Raw genomic sequence first — 16,123 nt, 5'->3', positions numbered from 1 at the left:
ACACCTCAACCAAAACATATGAATGATACAAAAAGGACACCTCAACCAAAACATATGGAGAAATTTCATCTGTGTCCAATTGACACCTTCAATTGACACTTCAACCAAAACATATGAATGATACAAAAAGGACACCTCAACCAAAACATATGGATGATACAAAAAGGAATCAGGTGCATTTTTGCTCATCAGCTTTAAGTGATGGTAATGCTCACGACCTTATTTATTATCATTGAATGAGTTTAAATTTGAAATTTGTGTCTATCCGCTACACGCATTTCGAAATTTGTGCGACAACTATGCAAATCATTTGATGCTTCATCTCACGAATTGGATTTGAACTCATCCAATGGTAAGAAATAAGATGGTGAGCACCACCAAGCACTTGAGGGCATTGAGCAAAAATATTATCAAAGGAACAAGATAGAAAGATAAAAAGTTATGACTTGCTTTTTCTCAAAAGCTTGAATGGAGACATATGACTCAAATCTCTTACCATCAATCACTCTCCTAATCTTTATTCATCCACCCCACTCAAAAATAAAGTTTAAACTAATCATCCATGTGGTAAAAGAAACAATTGATCATACTCATTTGACGAAAGCTTGTTGGCAACATCAGTCAGAATCGAGATTTTCATTCAAAAGTTGCACGTGACGTGTGCACACACACAATAAAAGATAAAGAGACCTCTTTTTCTTGATCAAATTTATATGAATCAATTTTTTCACCACCAATCACTCCTATTATTTGCCCTCGGCCAATTCTTATTCAAAGATAAAGTTTTTATGTGACCAAGTCAACCTATATAGCGTTAGGAAGGTTTATGAGTTGTGCCTCAGTCCATTTATTTTTTATTTTTTTCATTAATTACAATCTCTTTTTCTCTGCCCTGGCAATCGGAACTAATTACCTTTTTTTTTTAATGGCACAAGCATGCACGCACAAGATTCCAACAACTGCATCTAAAATAGAGCTTTTCCAATCCACCAGTGCATGATAGACTACAGCGGGACTTTGTTGGAATTCCTGAGTTCAAATCTCATAAACGATAATTGTTGATAAAATAAACCGAAGATCCTGCCCTGGGATTTTGGGAACTGTAAATTCACATTCTGTCTACAATATTGCAATTTTACAAGGTGACTGAGACATGTGCAGTATAACTGTCCATTCAACGAACTGGATCTCTTGAACTCTGTAAAATATTCAGCTACAACAATAATGTGCAAATGCCTATGCTACATGAGGAAGGGCTAAACAATATGGGGGGAATCGATCTAATATATGGTAAGAGGACATTATCCCAATCGTAGCGTAAAGTGGGACGGATTAGAGAGGATTTAAATCTAATATATGGTAAGAGGACATTATCTAAATCGGTTTACACTATGGAAGTGTAACCGACCAGAAAAAAAGACGGCCGCATACCAGCTACAGTAGTAGGAAAAGGAGGATGACAAAATAAATCAGAGAAGAATGGCTATGGTAAGGCAGAGATGCAACTGAAGCCTGTCTATTCCTGGCCTTTTTCGTTGATTCCGGATTAGAATGGTTACCAAGCCCAGCAGCAACAGCTGGAGGCACAGTGCTAGAGTGCGGTTCAGAAGGTAAGTTAGTATGGTCCTCGACGTCGTAACCTGCATTAAGGTCCAAAAATTCGGTTATGCAATAAGGCATTGCGAAAAGCAGAGCGCATAAACGGGATTAACACCTACAGTCAAACTTCTTCCAGCCCAAAACGAATTTTTCTCGGTCAAACACAACATGGTAGCCAGTCATGAAGTTTTCTGCACAAAGAGCAACAACTTAAACATAAGCCAACATGTAACAGCAAAACAAAAGCCACTAGGACACTTATATTAGAGTGGACTGTTGATCTGAGAGAGAAAGTTGCAGTAGCTGATTTGTGCCCAACAACTGAGAAATGGTCAACTAGGAATGAGCCTTCATAGCCAAAAGAATTTAAATGACCTGTAAATTTAAAGACTTGCTTTCATAGCCAAAAGAATTCAAAATGACCTGTAAATTCAAAGACTTACGCCCAATTATATTTAGTTCCGCACTCTTCACAACGGCCAGGCAATATAACAGCTCACTCTGCAAATCATTTGCACGGAAGATAATAACCATTCTCAGGAAATGACAAATAACACCAGGGAAAAAAAATAAGAACAAAGCAATACCTGAGTGGATATGACAATTATCGGATCATAGACTGCAAACTGGCTTCCACCTTTCATGGTTAAACTGAGACTAGGTATCAAACTAGTATTTGCATCAGGACTGCACAATGAAAGAAAGAACTTCTTGTGAATAATAGAAAAAGAATTCAAAGTTGGAAGTACGGCTAAAAGAAAATACAGAAAAAAAAAAAGTTTATGTAAACCTCATATCATAACAATATTCAAATGGGATCCTCGAATCAGGTGGGTGACGCTTATCTCGAGCCTGTGAATTGAACTGCAAAAGTCATAAAGCATCAATTACTTAGTTGTGTTTAAGTACAAATTGATGTTCTATTGTTCAACATACTGATATTAACTAGAAGACTTAATGCTTACACTCTCTGAAAGATTTGAATAAGATGGGTCACCCAAGTATGTGAAAGATGTTCCAGAATCAAAAATAGCTGTGAATTCGATGTCTACAAGATCTGTCCCCAATCGAATTTGAGTTACGGTGATGTTATACGTTGGACTGTGATATGCATCAGAGCATATAAATATTAAAACCTCTTTTCAGGAAAATATCTCATAAAAAATCAATTTCAAGTATCTGAGAAGTTACCACTTACTGTGATGGGTTGTAATTAAAAGGGGTTTCTTCCTGTCCTGGACTCCCCCTGTCACCGAAATTAATTCTCCCAACCCCATCATGTCCGAAACACATGGAAAAGGAATCTGATGTAAAGCCTTCCCGGGATAAAATACTAGGAACAGATATGTTTTGCATACCGAGCCCAAGCAACCCATTAGGAGCAGCAACATCCAGGAAAGAGCCGCTTTGCACCTGCCCACAACTGCACACTCACAATGCATTTTCAGCTGCATACATGAGACTTACAAGAAAGGGAACAGAAAGAAGTCCAAAGATCTTGATGACAGAACTAACCCAAAGGTAATGTATGCATCAACAAGTTTCCGATGATTATCTTCTGTTGTTAAGTGCAGAACATCCTCTACCAGTACCCCAGAGCTAGAAGTTTCAGCTGAGATATAAGAGACCGTGTAAGGGCAATTGTTGAATGTTCCTAGACAGCTTTTACGGTGTGCACACAAAGTGCTGTTGCAACTGACTGTTTTGCTTGTTGACGACCCTTCAGGGTCATATTTGCTAACCTCAAAATCCTGCCATAGTAAATGAAACCTAATTACTAAAGTGCTAAAAGGAGAAGTAATAACAAATGAACTCATTAGAAAATTGATATCACAATTCTTGTCCCTCAAGCCCTACATAACAACAACATCTTAGTACTTGAAATCGACATTAAGGCCTACGCCTTTTTGCATTGATTAATTACAAAGTTTCGCATAATCTGCTAAACTTATAATTTGAATTTTCTCTGCCATCTCTAGGAAGTACTTGATTAAACAAATAAATACGTAGTATGCACTCGCTAACTATTTGATTAATCTCTTTTTTTCCAAATGCCGGTGTGTGACCAGCCCAAATGCAAGTATACAAGTTTCATTCTTTTTTACAAAACTAACACTCTAACCAATAACATTTCAATTCCAAACCGCAATTGGGGCTTAGGGTTTAACAAATTGGAATAAAGAAAGAAAAAAAAAAAATCCCAAAATTGCAACGTGATCAAGTGAGTGCAAACATACAGGAACGTAAGCTGTGCCCTCGCAAGGCACCCAAAGCAGATCACTCCCAGTGTCGAGCGCCACCAAAAACTTCACTCCCGGCGTTCCCAATTGCACTGTCGTGTAATGCAGACTGCACAAGTTAAATAATTAAAATCAGCAATTTAAATTAAACATTTAAACTCCAATTCAAGAATTTAATAAGAAATCGAAACTTGAGAGAAAGAAACGTACAATCCCAAGGAGCTGATTTTGAAAGTGGAGTTGCCGCCAGAGAAAGCCAGCGGAGTGGTGCCGCCGCCCCTCTGTGCGAGGTTGCGGCCGCGGAGGAAGCGATCGCGGTGGGCCAATTCAGCGTAGTACTCGAAGCTTCCCTTCGCCGGGAGATTTTCGGCCGGCGTGAGTTTTCCGGCGGCGGCGGACCACTTCTTCACGGGGTCGGAGAAGCGGTGGTGCATCTTGAAGCTGAAGATGCGGCCGTGGCAGCTCCCGAGGCCCAAGATCGAGAGAAGGAAGACGAGGAGGACAACGAACTTACAGTGATCGGAAAAAAGCATTTCCGTTCGATGATCTTTTCTGAAACCCTAGACAGATTTACATTGGGGAAAGAGACGATGAAATTCGATTGAATCCGAATACAGTGGAAGAAGAAGAGTGTGGATTTTGCAGGCGGGACCCACTGGAAGTCTTGATCATTACAGTGTGACTCACTGCGTTGCGCGCACTTTTCTCTTCACCTGAGGAGCTTTTCAACGGTCACGCGGTTTCTTGGAGGGAGCGATACCATAACAATATTTTTAGAAGACAGGAAATTAAATTTATAAATAAAATTTTATAAATTAAATGATATAAAAATGGTGTTTGAATTATTACTTAAACGTTGATAAAGTGTTAATCTAGAACTACATTAATAAAGCTCTCTTTGTCAATCAAATTAGAATAAAAAGACAATTTTATCTTCTACCAAAAAATAAAATCATAGGTAATAAATTAAATTCATACAAACTAAATTTTACAATTTTTTTTTTTTAAACCTCACTCAAAAGTGAGCATAACATCCTTTAATTTTGAAAAAAAAAATTCTCTCTCTAATTCACATTCCTTTTTTCTCCCTTTCTCCTTCCCATTTTAAAATAAAAATAAAAATTATTTTCACACACAAAGTGTGGGCCATATACTTGATTTGCAAATATTATTTATAAATTTAATTTTCCTAGCATTACTTTTATTTTCATGGCTACACTCAGTATCCCAATTTATCTCTTACACTCTAATACTCTATATTGTTTCACTTTGATATTTCAAACCATTTTACAGTATCACACCTTAACCTATTTTGTCAATAAGTTAAAAGAATCATTAATTGTGCTGACGTGACATAAATAATTTAATCTTTTTAACTATGTTAGTGGGTTAAATCCTTGTAAAAGATGGGAAAACTTTGAAATTGACACACAAATCTTAATATTCAACCTTCCATTCGTCTTTTTTGCTCTTGGTCGTGAGAAATCAAACTCTAATTTGAGTCCAACCCACCTCTCATTACCCATGGTACCACTAACGTAACATGTCATATGTCACACAGCCAACTTAGTTTTAAGATCACTAAATTATTCATGCCACGTTAGCACATTTAACAAGTCTTTAACTTAGTTGATGGAATATGTTAAAGCAGGAATTGGAGAAATAGTGTAAGTGGTAAAGTGTGACAATATAGAGTCTAAGGATAAAGTGGACACAGTGGACGAGTACATGTGGTAAAGTGAGACTATATAAAATGTAAAGGATAAAATAAGATTTAGGGAAGAGTACATGTGTCGTAATTAAAAATAAACCTTAAAAAAACATATTGAAATTGCTTGTGAAAGAAGTATCTAGTATGTGTTTCTCCATAAAACGCTTTTATAATTTGAAAACACTTCGAATTTTGTGTGAAACGTAGTTAAAAGTGTTGTTAGTTAACAAAAATCGCTTTTACTTCGAACCACCATATAAAATCATTTTTTTAACACCAAAAGATGGTACATTCAAACATACATACATATACATACATACATACATATACATACATACATACATACATATATATATATATATATATAACTTGAATATTTTGGGAACCATGTACATCGTCAACTAACATGAAGAAAAGATTGAAAGTAGATGCCTTTATTATTATCAAAATCATATATACAAGACAAATTTGGGGTAATCATCTCATAATATCTACAATTTGATACTCACAAATTAAACTCTAACAAATTACAAGCTTATACAAAATTAACACACTACAAAAAAGGAACCCTGAAAGCTTTCAGGACACAATCCTCCAATTCTTCCAAGAAATTGGGGACACAATTTTTCTGAGGATATATCACACTGGAGAGGCAGAGGTCGTGCTTAAACCAAATTTATCTGAGAGCTTTGTTCTTGTAAATGGAGAGAGAAGCTCCATCTGATGGAGGAACTGCACATCATGAACCAAAGGGTTGTGTGTTCTTCCTGGTGGAGAGCCTGAGTAGCATGCCGGTGAGCATTTCGTGCACACATATTCTCTTCCATCAAATATTTCCTGCACAATTTCAATTCGAAAAACACGAGAAGATACTCATTTGTTCACGAACGAAATTATGGGTTCAAATTTAGGGCTTGTTTGGGGTTAGTTTATTTAAGAAGTACTTTTGTTATAAGAGTTTTTTTTTTTTTTAAGATGCGCTTTTATTAAAAATGGATTGAAATTTTTATTAAAATTTTGTGCTTTTTGAAAAAAAATAAAACACCTGAAAGTACTTCCTAATAATAGTTCTTTTCCAGAAAATATTTTTGAAGCCCCAAAATACTTTTAAATTTTTCGGTCCAGTGCTAACAAAAACATTTTTAACCTTTTAAAAAGCACTCTCAAATAGACGAAGTACGAACGACAACAGTTGAAAAAGCAAAATTAAAATAAAGGGGCATGAATGCTAACCTTTTCACTGATCATATTCAGAACCCCACTTCTCTCATCGGAAATTTTTTGGCTGGTCACAAAAAATAAACACAAGAGCTGCATAAGTTGGTATTTACATCTTCAAAACACATGAATTTAAGTAGATAATGATTTTCGAACTCTCATGTTTTCTCTATCTGAACTCCTCTCTTTGTTTTCACCCTTAATTTATTAAATCCAAAAGCTAAAACAAGAGTGCACGGGAAGAAAAGAGAGCGCGAAAATCACTACCATTTTAAATTGGCCCAAAAGAAAAACAAGAAAACCCTAATGAAACCTGTGATTGTTACATCTTATAGGGTTGAGGAATTCAGGCATGGCAGGGCCAACTCTTCGAGGCTTAGGGCAAAGAGGCTGGGCATTGCCGGCAGAGTTTGCCTGTGCAGCAGAACCAGAACCCAGAAGAAGATTGCTGCTTTTCTTCACACCTAATTGGTGCATGGTTTTTTTCAACAAAAAAACAAAACAAACAAGAAGAAGGAAGAAAGAAAATCAAAGTCACAAGTAGAGGAAAAAGAAACGATTAACTTGTGACTGCGAAACTTTCAACTGTTGCCTTATTTACTTACCCTCATTGAAATGGTAATTAATATATAAGAACCTGCCCCTTTTATTTAAATATTAGCCACACATTTAAGACACAGAGGAGAGAGAGAGGGAGAGGAGAGAGAAAGAGAGGGAGAGATAGATGAGTGAGAAACTAGTGAGAAGTGGAACCACATTTTGGTTGGAGACTTTGTTCAACCGTGCAAGTATAGGAGGAGTGGAGGCTTGGCCAAGAGTGGAGTTAGGGTAAGTCTTGGCTTTTGATCTCCTAATATTCCTCTATTTCCCTTCTTTCTCTACGGTTTTTTTGCTGCTCTATCCCCATAATATTGAACCATTCTTTTTCTCATCCAATTTTTATCATCATATCAATATTATCTAGAACCCTGTCAGGCAAAACTCCATGAAGTTTTGGAGTCCATCTTATCCCTACGGTCGTTTCCCGACTTTCAGCTTTGATGGGCTAAAGTTAGATTATCGTCATGAGTTTGTTTTGAACATCTTTTTTTTCTCATTAAAAAATAATAATAAAATAAGTTATGACAAAATCACAATGAGAATCGACGAAATTATGACAGCATCTTAAATCAATTATACAATGTCACGTGTTTTAATTTTCTCGAGTAGTACTGCGTTATTGATTTATAATATCTACGATAGCGTACCGAGCGTAGGTAAGTCCTCACTCAAAAGAAGATCAATGGGACATGAATATCAGAGAGAATCCATTTTTTCTTCATAGAAGTGGCAATATGGACAATAATTACTGTGCAAGGTTACATGTCAACCAATGGTGAAACATGAATAATATGTATCCCAATCAAATCTGGGCTGTGAATACACCTCATAGTCAATAGGCCCATCAACAACAGTGTCTACAGTTTGTATGCCTTCCAAAAGAGCTGGATGAAGACTATCGTTCTGGGAAGGCAGCAATTTATACATTACTAGTACCCCAAGTGTAAATATAGCTTGCAGCTTCGTTGAGTCTCCATGGACCGAAAAGAACAGCAGCATTGCAAGAAGGAACAGATCGACACAAAAACGCATGATGCACAATACTGTATCCATCAACTTCCCATCATTCCCAGCAGGAAAGCCACGGACCCTATAGACAAAGAGGAAGTTGTACTTATCGACAATGTACCTATACCCAAAATAAATAGCACCGACGGGAACCACAAGCGGAGAGAAGGAAGAATATATAAAGGTCAGGGCGAATATCGTCAAATTAAAGGCATAATATTGGGCAAAATCGAATGTCTGTTTTGGGGCTGTTGATGTTCTGTTGATTGGGTAATCAGAAAGATCATTTCCCTGCAGATCAATTCCATACGATCTGGGAGAATCGTAAGTGGTGTCCACAATCAAGGGCCTTTCTAGACTATCGGTTTCCTGAGTTTCCAATGCATATTCTTCACTTTGTTCCGGGACCAGCTGTAGCATGTCATTCTTTCGAAACTTCTGAATCTTCCTTTTTATCCAAGGGATTGGAGCCAATAGATCATAAGATATACCCAAGAATGTACTTGTTATCAAGAATGCAAGAGAGGAAAGACATGATCTTGACAAAAACGAGGCACTCATGTACTGCTCAATTCTCTTGCAATCTTCTCCATCCAAATAGCACCTTCCCATTTTTAATATGGCACTCTCTAAAGATGATTCAACCAGTCCCTTAAGAAGTATAAGATTCACCAGGAAGAAACAAACCATCTTAAGAAGAGCAGCTCTTTGCTCCCCTGACACTGTAAGGTGTCGCTCGAACTTGGAGAGATATGAAAGTGCTGATGGAATAACTATATACATGCTGACAAAAATAAACACATTGGGTAGAAACTGAAAGATAAGACTCCCGAGCCAGCTTGAGCTCTGCACCCAAGCAAACCACAACTGGGCGTTATCCATAGCTTCCGCATTTATAATCCGCCAGGCATTTTTTAGAGCACTGATAATTGCCAGAGGAGAGCTAAAGAACAGAAGAATCAACAGCAAGCACGTGTTCACCAACACTCTTCGCAATTTCAGTGAGAGCTTTGACGACCCCAAATGATTCCAATAAATATCTGTGGCCAAGGGTGCCTGCTCAACTTTCCATTGGTTTCTCTGTAAACGCAATTCCACAAGAGAAAAAAACTTCCCTGTCCGCCTCTTCTTCTCATGTCGAAAGTCCTGAACAGCTTTATTAGCAGTGTACACATCCTTAAACACCACAAATGCAACTCCAGCACCCAGTGCACGACCTTCTTTGTAAGCAGCTAATTCAGTCTCCAATTCAGCTCTCAATCCCTGCAACTCTCCTAACTTCCTTTCGTCAGTGTATCCCAACCTAGCCAGAGTATTATACCAGAAATCTTCCACCTTATGCCATAAATTACAAGCACAGCCCCATACCCCCTCTGAAGAAGTCCTTACATATCCATCCTCTTCACTTTCAAACGGCAAGAGCCGGGAGTCAATTCGTGCAACCAACCAAGAAATTTCATGCCTAACCCTCACTAATTCCGAGGCTAATTCATCCAACGCACACAAATCCATCGGCATTATAACCCTATAAACCTTGCCAGGATACCTATGCTGGAAATACTCATGCAACACAGTCCTATCATTACCTATAGTTTTCGGTATCCCCTGCACCATTATAGTAAAAATAGCCGTGGAATTCACAGTTGGGTCACTCAAATTGCCATTCCCATCCCTAATCCTAGTGATTCTCAATTTCCCTTCAATGGCAGAAATACTAAAATGCACCAAAACAACAACAACAACCACGAAAACGAAATGCACCCAAAGCAAAGCCGAACCTTTCTCAATGTGATTGATGGTCGTCTTCGAGAACTGATCCCCGAGCACAGCACTCCCGGCGTAGAGATTCAGCGGAAGCATCACAAGCACAGCCAAAACCGCCATGGACAACAGCAACCCACAGCTTCCACCCTCAATCAAGAGAAATTGGGCGGCGTCAGCGCCGCAGTGGCGCGCAATCTCACGACAGGTAGCGTGCCACACAGCAAGGAGCTTGGCGACGAGGGCGGATGGGCCGGGCATGCGGCGGTGGTCGCTGCGGAGCTTGACGAAGATGAAGAAGAAGACGCAGAAGAAGGAGCCGATGGCGGAGATGTTGAGAAGGTACTGGATGTTCCCGTACCAGGCCTCGTAGGTATCGGCGCCGTCGCCGGGGGACGGCGGAGGAGAGAGAGTGTCGTTCATGGAGGGGATGGGGGAGAAGGCTAAAGATTGATAAGGTGTGGGCAACGGAGGCGTGGGAAATCTAGGGATTGAAGAACCAGAATTTGGGGTTTCTCTGGTGGGATTTGAGGTAATTGGGATTGAATTGGACTGGGATTTTCTTCATGTAGGGGAGGAATTAGGGTTTGGGTTGAGGGGGTTTTGGGGGGAATTTGGGGTTGTGGGAAATAAAAGGAAGATGCTGGGATTTTTCGGGGTGGAGTGTTCGATGATGGAAGAGAATAATTGCCCAAAAATAAATAAATTATAACAAGTACTAACTCCCTGTAGTTTTCTTCTTCCAAATATGAATAGGAAGGGATTATAAAACAATTTAGTTTTAATGCATAGTTAAGTTAAATTACGCTTAAGCTTTCTTAACCAACAAAAAACTAACTTTCTTGTGTTCTTGAAGGAAACATAGCTTAATTTGGAACACACAAATATGATACTTGTTTTCAATGAAAACCAAAGTTGTTGTGATGGACTAGCTATGAACGAGAAACCTTGGGTTAAGAGACACGTTTTAGGGAGTGCTAATAGCATGTTAATTTTGTCATCGTAAACTATTAACAAGAAATTCACATGTTATAATATGAGTTGATTGGTAATATCATCTAATAGTATAACAGTTTGAAAAACTTCTCTATGCATATAGTTAATTTAACGCTATTAACCTTTTGTGTGTATGCCTCTCTCTCTCTCCTAATAAGTGAACATATTTTCTCACGTAGTCTCTTAGTTTTCTCTTTTGCATTCCTAAAACAATTAAGAGAATTGGTATTGGGAAGGGATTAACTCTATCAGATAGTGAGAATGTCAATTGAGAGTTGTTATTGACAATGCAAAAAGGATAATGATAGGGAGTTCAAATTTGTAAATCAAATGATGTCTCATTAATAAGAAAAAAAAGCACGTTAATCGATACTTAATTAATAATCTAGTCATCTACAGCCACATCATTTAGTTTGCAAATTTAGTTTAAAATTTTAATCTCCCAAATATTACCTCTATAAAAAAAGTTATCATGTACTCATTTGCGTGTATTTTGTTCATTGTGTTTTTAGAGATGAAGAGTACATAATCACTTTTATGGAGCGTTGATGACAACTCTTAGTTAGGAGTAACACACTTCACAATTGAAAGTTAACTTATGGATAATGGTTGTATCCCCTTGATGAGTGAGCTCATTCCCCACTTGCAAATAATGCATCTTCATTGTAAAAGTTTCATAATAGAAACCATTCAATCTCTATCTTCATTTGAAGACAATTTCTATTTAAAAATCATTTGAACCGGTGATTGTTAGTCTAACGATTCATCATAAATATGTTACTTGGTATCTGCACCGTTGGTTTATTTAATACATTTGAATGACTAAACAATCACCAATTCAAATGATTTTTGTACGAATGATCTTCAAATAAAGACTAATAGATTGAACAATTACGACTACGAAATTTCTAATTTTAAGATATATTATTTGTAAGTGAAAAAATAAGTTCATTCCGAAAAAGAAATGTGAGTACTATTATTGTACAACAATAAAAAGTCTCGTGGCAAAAGAAAGCCACCTTTTTAGCAGGTTCGTTAGTGATATTGTTACGGACGATGGGCCTAACTTTTGGGCCTTTCTTGGCTGATCGAGGTCCCCAGCTTGGTAACGAATAATGATAATGATAATGCAGGGCCTCTTCTTCTATTTATTGTCTTTGGGCTTGATAATGCAAAAGCAATATGTCCATCATCTCATTTCTTTTTCTTAATGCTATTTAAATTGTGGCCAAAATGTAATACGCTTACTTATCAGGAGTAACTTATATGAAACAGATTCATCACTATTATAACATATCGTTTTATAAAGTAATGTCAGGTGAAAAAAAAAAAACACACACACACACATATATATATATCATTTTATAGTATTGAATTGAAACGCCACATGATGATGAACTCTTTTCATATAAATATTTTTCTATATAAAAGGTTATACATTAATCATTCCTTGCAGTTAAACTTTCACCAAATACGCGTTTTAGCCTTTTCTATTAGCTTTTGGACTTTGGAGTTGCACTTGTTTTGTTCCCTCTATAATTTGACCTATACATACAAAAGTATAAGATCGCCTATATCTATCAACCCTACGAGGCTATCTACCTATATATGACCTAATATTAACGTGTTCTTATTATTGAGCTTGAAAGCGATGAACCGTATTGCAATTTGGAAGAGTCCGAATCGATCCAGTTATTGGTTCCCACTTCCCACCAAACGAATTTTCTGTTTTTAAATCATTCTCGACCGTTTAAAAATTGACTTTTGTTACACATGTGTGTTGTCATATACAACAACTGCATAAAAAATTTCTTAAACTTTAGACTAAGTAATCTCTAGCCAAATCAAACCAAATCAAGCTACGTAACAAATTAATAGTGTGAATCTACAACGACATTTGCTTTTAAATTTATGATTAAAAAAAAATGGAGGAAATGTGTGCCCACTTATTGATAATTGATAAGTTGATTATCATTGTCGCAAGGGAATATTTTAATTTTACCATGAAACACGCCATGCCAGCAGACCTAGGGACTCCTATTGGGTTAATGGTAGGGCTAGTGCCTTATCAGCTGCAAGCGAGAAGAGATATTTTCTGATTTCTTCCACCAAAATCATCATATCAATGCCTGGTTTGGTACTGAGGTGATTCTGAAAAAAGCTGGTATCAAAAAAAGTTGGGAGCTGTTTTTGTGTTTGGTAAACATTCAGCTTCAGTTTTTTTTCACAGTTTTGGGTAAAAAAAGCCAAAAACAAGAAGCTGCAAAACCCAGCTTTGAAAAACTGGTTTTTTTTTTTTTTTTTTTCAAAAGCACTTTTACAAAAAAGTTTACCAAACACTTTGCTGCTTTATTTCACAGCTGCTTATTCTCACAGCACAGCAGAAGCAGCTTTTTTTCAAAGCACAGCAATACTAAACCAGCCCCAAGTGATACGGATTTTTGAAATTTTATTCAACGGCCCACCTGTTTTGACCCCTTAAAAGCTATAATAATTTTTGACCGTTGGATGAAATTTCAAAAACCCGTATCACTTAATCTGGTGGTCTTCTCGCTGCAAGCATCCCTCTTTCTCTTCCTCTAATTATGGAACCTTAATTAATCTTTGATCAGCAATTGTACTAAACACTAATTAATTAAGTAACCAAAGTTCAAATTCTTTCAAACTACCTTAGAAAAATTTCAACTCAGGTGCGGATAAGAAAACATACTGTGTACCTAATTTAGTTACTGTGCATGCTTTTTCGAGTTAACTACACCCACAAATTTGTTTACTTCTCATTCTTATAATTTAAACGAATTACCTAACTACAACCCCGCGTAATAGCATATCTAATGCATGCAAACTAGCTTAGGCAAACATGTTATTTAGCCTCCACATTCGATTTTTAATTAGGTTAAAATAGACAGGGTTTTTCAAGGGGCCAATTTAACATGCGATGTATGATGTATCAGATACAATGTTAAAGGGAAAATGGAGATACTTTTTACGTTTATAATAATATGGAAAAATATCGACATGATTTATAGAGTCACGCATTATTGTCTTACAGGAAAATCGTAGACAATATTACATTTGTGTGTGTGTATATAACTTTGTTGTTTATGATGTTCCATGCTGGAATTGGATCTCATATGGATCCAAATTGTGGGGATCCTAGAGATCCTCACATCTTAACAATTCATCGTGTATCGTGCGATCATAAATCATTTGATTTTTTATATATTTAAAATTAAACACGAATAGTACCTGAAAAAACTGACCGTACGATATATGATGAACGATTAGGATGAAAGGATCCCTAAAATCCTCACAAAATAAATCCGAAGAGGATCATCTTCCCTTCCATACACATACAATGATACTATGACAAGTCTTATACATGAAATACAGACGACCAAACTTGGATAAAAAAACACAAACAGTTGTACTTAAAATCCTTCTTTGGCAATGGATGTCTATCATTTTGGGATATTCATCAACAGTGCCCAAACGACAACCTAACTTTGTCGTTTTCCATGCTAGGGTGGAATCTTAGGATAGAAAATTCAAGAAAAACAACCCAATAAATAGAAAAAGTACACCAAAAAAATATGCATTGCTCGGCGCCATAAAATGCAACATAAATCTAAGATTTTTATATAAATATTATTTTACGTTCAACTCTCTCCATAAAAATGATTGCCACTTTCTCGTGAATACGTGCGGACACGTGTCCTACAGACAGTTGATGCATGGACACCTATGCAAACAAGTCACAAGGTCACAGATACAAACCATCTTCTTTTTTTTTTTTATGGTCAATGGACAAACCATGTTCAAGAATCAAAATAATACTCGAAGCAAACACGAAACAAAATTATATAATAAATAAGACTACAAATCTACATGCAATGTGTTTGCAAATAATGAACTTTATTTGGAATATTGTGTATTGTTTAAGGCAGTTGAGTGGTGTATTTTTGAGATTCAATTCGTAAAGTATGTGTTGCTGTCATGTACTTGAATTTTAAGATCAAACAATCAAATAATACTTCTAGTTGTTTTTCAAGTCATTTACATGCAAGCAATACAAAAAATAACTCATTGTAAAATGATATCGGGTTAATTTGAAAGTGTTTTTAAAATGACGTAAAATGTTTTGATGAAATTATTTTTAAATTTTAAAAATACTTAAGTGTTTTTTTTTTCTTTAGAATTCACTTGTATTTTACCACGTAATGATCATTTTCGGTCTTTGCCATATCATAGCATATTGCTAAAAGAAATAACATGTCAAGTCAACCATACCACTCAAGTAATATTTAAAAAAAAAATTGACATACTTGAAATGAATAGAAAGAGAAAGTACTTTTTTCCCTCACAAGTTAAAGGCACTTTTTGAAAATGTAATACTCCAAACTCTTGAAAAAAGATGTTGATAATTTAATCTCCTCTAAACACACACGATCAACTTTTAGAAGCATATACGTTAACAAAACACTACATTGATAAAAATAAATAAATAATAATAATAAATATTTATAATTTTGATAATTGAGTTATGTTTAAATTTGATGGAATGTAACTTCATACACCTAATGTAAATTTATAAACTTTTATTGTAAAGACAATTGTAACTTTCCATTTCATGAAATGATTGACAAAGTTAATGGCCAAACAGTGCAAATTGGACAAGTTGTCCTTTACGACAGTAACGAAAAACAATTGAGTCCATGCACTCTAACGTATATTTAATTCATTTCCAAATTTTTATATCTCAATTGGGCAGACAAAATTTAAAATAATTTAACAATTTAGAGTTTCAAGCAATTAAAAAAATTATGTTTATATTTTCATAATTTTCAATTAAAAGAATATTAAATTATTGTCCCTCTTTCTATCTACTTTCTCTTTCTCTGGTTTATGTGGAGCCCATGGCTGCCTATATGCATTGCTGGCTCTCACCGATCGATTTGTTGGTTTTTCTTTTAAGGGGGTTTCTCAGCTG

General features: G+C 36.2%; 2 protein-coding genes across 2 annotated transcripts; both read right to left on the bottom strand.

Moving 5' to 3' along the window:
• Positions 1–1,167: 1,167 nt before the first annotated feature.
• Positions 1,168–4,585, bottom strand: LOC137747733 (aspartyl protease family protein 1). Its single transcript, XM_068487893.1, has 10 exons — positions 4,050–4,585; positions 3,837–3,948; positions 3,115–3,350; positions 2,798–3,022; positions 2,565–2,700; positions 2,390–2,463; positions 2,187–2,286; positions 2,043–2,100; positions 1,719–1,790; positions 1,168–1,640 (listed from the first exon to the last, which is right to left on the bottom strand). Exons 1-10 carry the CDS (start codon positions 4,370–4,372, stop codon positions 1,435–1,437), a joined length of 1,542 nt encoding a protein of 513 aa, XP_068343994.1. The 5' UTR covers positions 4,373–4,585; the 3' UTR covers positions 1,168–1,434.
• Positions 4,586–8,064: 3,479 nt separating this feature from the next.
• Positions 8,065–10,827, bottom strand: LOC137733502 (CSC1-like protein At4g35870). Its single transcript, XM_068472650.1, has one exon. It carries the CDS (start codon positions 10,558–10,560, stop codon positions 8,134–8,136), a length of 2,427 nt encoding a protein of 808 aa, XP_068328751.1. The 5' UTR covers positions 10,561–10,827; the 3' UTR covers positions 8,065–8,133.
• Between the last annotated feature and the right edge of the window lie 5,296 nt (positions 10,828–16,123).

Source organism: Pyrus communis, chromosome 1 (genome assembly GCF_963583255.1).
Source record: "Pyrus communis chromosome 1, drPyrComm1.1, whole genome shotgun sequence".
NCBI classification, from domain to species: domain Eukaryota; kingdom Viridiplantae; phylum Streptophyta; class Magnoliopsida; order Rosales; family Rosaceae; genus Pyrus; species Pyrus communis.
Note: the sequence above shows the minus strand (reverse complement) of the source record. Positions and strands in the feature narration are given on the sequence as shown.